The following is a 5,453-nucleotide window of genomic DNA, read 5'->3' on the forward strand; positions in this document are numbered from 1 at the left end:
TACTTTATTAACTTTTTCACTTGATTGATTTTTTTTTTTTTGGTGTCTTTTTTTTCTTTCATAATTTTAGCTCTTTCTGCAATTCCCTTTATGTAATTGGAAAAATAACAAAAAAGTATTGGGTTGTGACAATTGGGGCTAAAGATTGACTTGTGTGGCTTAAATAGAGAGGTGACTTTGACATGCTATGGTGTGTTCTACCTGGCTCTATTTCTTAATTTAATGGTTTGAGTTTGTTGCCTTCCATAGCTTTGTAAGGGATATGTTTCTTCCCTCTCTTTAATATTAGCAATTTTCATTAAATATTATTTGCTTTATGTTATGCTTTCTGACTTGACAAAGCCAAAAGGACAGCTTCTATTAATTAATGGCAAAACAGAAGATGAAGTCGGCAGAAGTTTAGAGAGAGTTTTACTTACAATGAGGATTACAACTTCAGAACCTAAGGTATTTTATATAGCTCCTAGTTGTGAGAAATCAACTTTAGATTATCTTTGCCATTATTAACATTCTAGGCTGTATCAAAATGTTGAAAAAAGTTCATTGTTATACTTATATCAGACAGTTTAAGTTTCTTTCAAGCTCACTCTGTTGTGTGTTAATAAGTATAATTTCATTTTTCTAGTCAAAGGTTGTAAAAAGCTATATGAGGATTGAAGGCAATTTTCTCAATTGAATCGAAAGGTAGGTTTTGAATTGGATTGAGGTGTAAGTTGAATAACATTTAAAATATCATAAAATTATGAAAAAAAAATAAGAATTTAATAAGAATAGATTCATAAGAATTGAAACATAGCATTAAAAAAGGATGGTTTAAATACTTTTTATTTTCCATGTCTCAAATTGAAATGGTTTCAAAATGTAGGCTTCTTCAAAAGTTTTTCCAAACCATGGATCTAGTTGTTTTTAATTGCTGTGATGGACGTGGGAGTATTTGATAAGGTTATGTACACTATATGTCTACATGTTTGTTGTAGATATTGGGATGTTTTTGTGAAGAAGCTATTGAATTTTTCTCTCTACTTTTTGTTTTTTGATTGTATCTTGATGAGCTTGTTTGTCTTCTTATTTTTTTCACTTTTCAACAGGATGTGGCATTTGTTGTTGATGGTTGGGCTCTTGAAATTGCACTTAAGCATTATTGAACAGCTTTTACTGAATTAGCAATATTGTCAAGGACTGCTATATGTTGTCGGGTAACACCATCACAGAAAGCACGGGTAATCCTTATCAGTACCTGCTATATGTTATCACTGGACCTGTGATTAAATATATGGTACATTTTAAAATTTAAATTAATATGACCATGATCTGGTAGACATTAGCTATGTGTTGACATCCCCTTGGGGAAACTATAATATTTCTCTATATAAAACGTATGAAACTCGTATGCTGTATAGTTAGGTTTCCTATCTTTTGAATGGGGATTGGAGTTCATGGACTTGATTTGAAGCTAGAAAAGATATAAGATGTTTTTCTAAAAAGCTATGTTTTTTGGAGTTAAAAGATTTTGCTGGGGAGCACTTGGAGTCCTGAAATTGATTGTTGATGATTTAGCAGATTAACCCTCCTGTTATCTAGTATAGTTAACTGGTCTTAATACATCTTAATTGAAATTATCTCTGATACATCTACTAAAACAAAGTTAGTCATATTATTTTTTAGTTATTTTTTTGTTGTCCTTGTTTTCCAAATTTAAAGGCTCTTACTCTACGTGTGATGTCATAAAATGTTGAATACCTAAGTACATATTGCGTTTAACTCTATTTTGCAGCTTGTGGAGATTTTAAACCCCTCATCTCACTTTTTGGAAACTTGACAGAAAAAACAGGGTAAAGTGATTTGTTTTGGTATTATTGTATTGTTTTGCAGAGTTTAGGTTTCTGAAAAGATTAATACTTGTCCATGGACGTTACTCATATAATCGTACAACATTTCTATCCCAGTATTCATTTTACAAGTCTCTGATGGTTTGTTTCATCCAGATCTTGTGAGTTCTCCTAGACAATGCCATTTATTTTCAACTTTTATATCTTTTATAATTGACATGTAAACATTATTCCTACTGATTTTGTATATTATTCTTTTTTAAATGTCTGGTGTACTAACTTTGGCCTGTTTTCAACTTCTCTTTTGTTTCAGGTGTCTCAGGGACTAGTCTTTTTAATTCTGTTAGCTTGATGGCTTATAATGTTTTCTACACTACTGTTCCTGTTCTAGTCAGTGTCCTAGACAAAGATCTTAGTGAAGAAACAGTGATGCAACATCCACAAATTTTGTTTTATTGTCAAGCGGGAAGGTTCTTTATAGGATAATTCACCTCACATTTGATTTTTAATGTTTATTTGGATATTTTTCCCATCAGAATTGCCAATGGGAATTTACTGTCTAGCCTAAAATGCTAATTTTCACTTTGTTTTTTTATTTTTGGGAACAGACTTCTAAATCCTAGCACATTCGCTCGATGGTTTGGAAGATCTCTTTTTCATGTGAGTTGTGTTTTTTAAAATAGTCGAACTCCTAAACAACTATTTTTGCTTCTTTTGTTCTTTTATATTCAGGCCTGCTAAATTATTTAGTTTTAAGCACTTTGACAAAACTTGAACTTAAATTTAGATGTTACTTAGAGAACCATTACATTGACCAAAACTTTGGTTGCTCAAAATATAGAGACGGTTGTTGCTTTTGATCCACTGATACTCATTCCTGGCTTGATTGATGTCCAGGCAATTGTTGTATTTGTAATCAGCATACATGCCTACGCTTATGAAAAAAGTGAAATGGAGGAGATCTCATTGGTTGCTCTCTCTGGATGTATTTGGTTGCAGGCTTTTGTTATGATATTAGAAACAAAGTAAGTTTCTTTCTATTAAGCATGCTTTGTTGATTCAAATTTGACTCTTCGTAAAGCCTTCTTGCTGCTTAATCTAAAAAACACTGAAATGGTATTCTTACAACATTCAAATATTCTTTTTAGAATGCCCTGACTTCAGCGCCATCCCATCATCAGGGATGTATACAATTATGTTTCGCTTGTGTAGACAACTGTCTTATTGGATAACTTTGTTTGTAAGTTTTTCTTGACCATCTTTTGGACTTAAAGTAATTTTAACAATAGGATGGCCCGTCTCTGAGTAGCATCTGGGGTTTCAAAGTTAGATGAAAACAGGATAGCTTATAGCTTACATATCAGGACATTTTGGTCTTATATTTGCATGAAAATTGGAAACCCCAGATAGTCTTCTCAGAGGCGATCCATCCTACTATGGAGAATGGTTTCGGTACTCCATTTCATATATGCTTCAAATTTTGAGGTTACAACCAATAATATGGAGTCGATGATAGAGACCCAGGCCTAGTTTCATAATATTTAGCTATTTGACTTGCAAAAGATAATTAATAAAATTTCATTTAATCTCTTCCTTGATGCAACATCTGATCGTTGGTAACCTGAAAATTCTATTATAGAGAAGTCAAAGTCCCATTGTTGGCATTGCAGTTTTATATAGTAATAGAAACTATTTTTACTTTTTTTTATTACAGCTCATAGTTGCAGCAGGGATGGGTCCGATTCTTGCTATAAAGTTCTTCCGGTACATGTACAGACCAAGTAAAATTATTACGCTTCAGCAGGCTGAACGTTTGGGTGGACCTATTCTGTCACTGGGCAACATTGAGCCCCAAGCAAGATCAATAGAGAAAGATGTTACTCCTTTGTCCATAACTCAACCCAAGAACAGAAATCCAGTTTATGAACCCCTATTATCAGATTCACCAAATACTACTCGAAGATCTTTCGGAGCTGTTCCACCTTTTCCAACTACTCAAGAAATTGCAAGGACAACTGAGCTACAAAATAATAGATATTAGGTGCAAAAATTGAACCTTACCACCATTTTACTTCTAGTGTAGATTAGCATTGTATTTGTATGTAACAACAACACATAGGATTAGTGGAGTTCTTATTAAAGGAACTCTACATAATTAAATAATTTCTTTTCTTGGTCTGGAAAAAATAAATTATTCATAATTTTATGCATTTATATGAAGAAGAATTTACTTGCAAGAAAGTTTTTGGGTTAGTTGAGGTGAGTTTTTATTTTGGTCCTCTCTTCGAGCTCATTAAATTTTTGTACTTTTTAATAAGCTTTAACGGCCAGCAAGGTAAGTATAACTTATGGCGTGTTTGGTAAGATTAGAAAATTTTGATCCAATTGGAAAAGAGTCTATCTTTGTGATGGTGGAGGCAATGGTGCTTCGTAAGACTACTACTTGATGTATTATATGTTTTTGTTTTTATGAAATTTTCAAGTCTGCTGCATTTTATACACATTTTCTTGACTCATCAATGGCTCTAGTATTTTTATGATAGTGAATTGGCAGAAGTTCCTAGCGTTCTTCCTCTTTAAATGAGGTACACATTTGGATTTTTATCCTGATAGATTTTGTTGTTACAAACCTTAAGATTGACTGCTTTATATTAACTTCATTGTTATATTAACTAGTTTGTTTACATGTATGAGTCTTCCATTTTAAATGAGCACATGGTTGTGCTGTTGCCTGGAGCTGTTTATGCTCTTTCTGCTGGTTATAAGGTATTTGGTGATCTATCCTAGTACTAGCAGGCTATAAATTTATACATCCAGTTATCACTACAAAACTAAAACTAGATAATTGTTGTTGTAGATGGAAGAACTTGAGCAGGACTCGATGCACGGACTTTTTGAATGCTCCATTGATGTACTTGCGAATATTAATCATGTTTCCTCTGTTAAGGTACTGCGGTTTTGTATCATTTCGTTCAATTTTCTGTTTTGCTTTTCTTTGTGATTTTTTTTCTTGTTTATATTAGAAATTATATCTTTTTTCCTCATTAGATGAATGTTACATGTATGTATATATGCATTGCTGATTTGGGCCATCTCAAATTCCATGGATATGTAGAAGAAGATAATTGTGATCATATAGTCTAGTAAAGCATGCCACCCTGTATGCACCAGTTTTTTTTGGCTGCATACTTGATATTTCATTCTGTATGTAATGAATTAGATGCTAATTTTTTTTAGCAACAATTATCTGGTGGGTTATAGTAGCAATATCAATTTTTAACTTCAGAATGTTTGATTAAAAAAGGTATTTTAAACAATCACGAGAAATTCAAGGCAGATTGGGTACTTTGTGTATATTTTTTTTACCAAATATGTATTATATTAACTTGATGTGGACCTAGTCTTGATGTGTGTCATATACTCCCAAGGATCTCTTTGGCACTACACTACAGATATATAATACTAGAAGAACCATAAATTATTTATATTAGAGGATCTCTTTGGCACTACACTACAGGCCTGCAATGACACTAATCATTTATATTATCATGGTTTTTATTCCAATCAGTATATTGTGCTCTGCATTTTGTATAATAAAAATATTTTTTATACATTTTTTATCTA

The 5,453-nt window shown here is 32.3% G+C and overlaps 1 protein-coding gene across 1 annotated transcript; it reads left to right on the plus strand.

Moving 5' to 3' along the window:
• Nucleotides 1-2,114: 2,114 nt before the first annotated feature.
• LOC133779437 (phospholipid-transporting ATPase 2-like) lies at nucleotides 2,115-2,922 on the plus strand (the record flags this gene model as incomplete). The annotated part of the gene is made up of 3 exons (XM_062219397.1): nucleotides 2,115-2,299; nucleotides 2,438-2,489; nucleotides 2,727-2,922. Coding segments are annotated over 3 exons (369 nt in total), but the record flags the coding sequence as incomplete, so codon positions are not given.
• Nucleotides 2,923-5,453: the final 2,531 nt, after the last annotated feature.

Source organism: Humulus lupulus, chromosome 5, assembly GCF_963169125.1.
Source record: "Humulus lupulus chromosome 5, drHumLupu1.1, whole genome shotgun sequence".
NCBI lineage: Eukaryota > Viridiplantae > Streptophyta > Magnoliopsida > Rosales > Cannabaceae > Humulus > Humulus lupulus.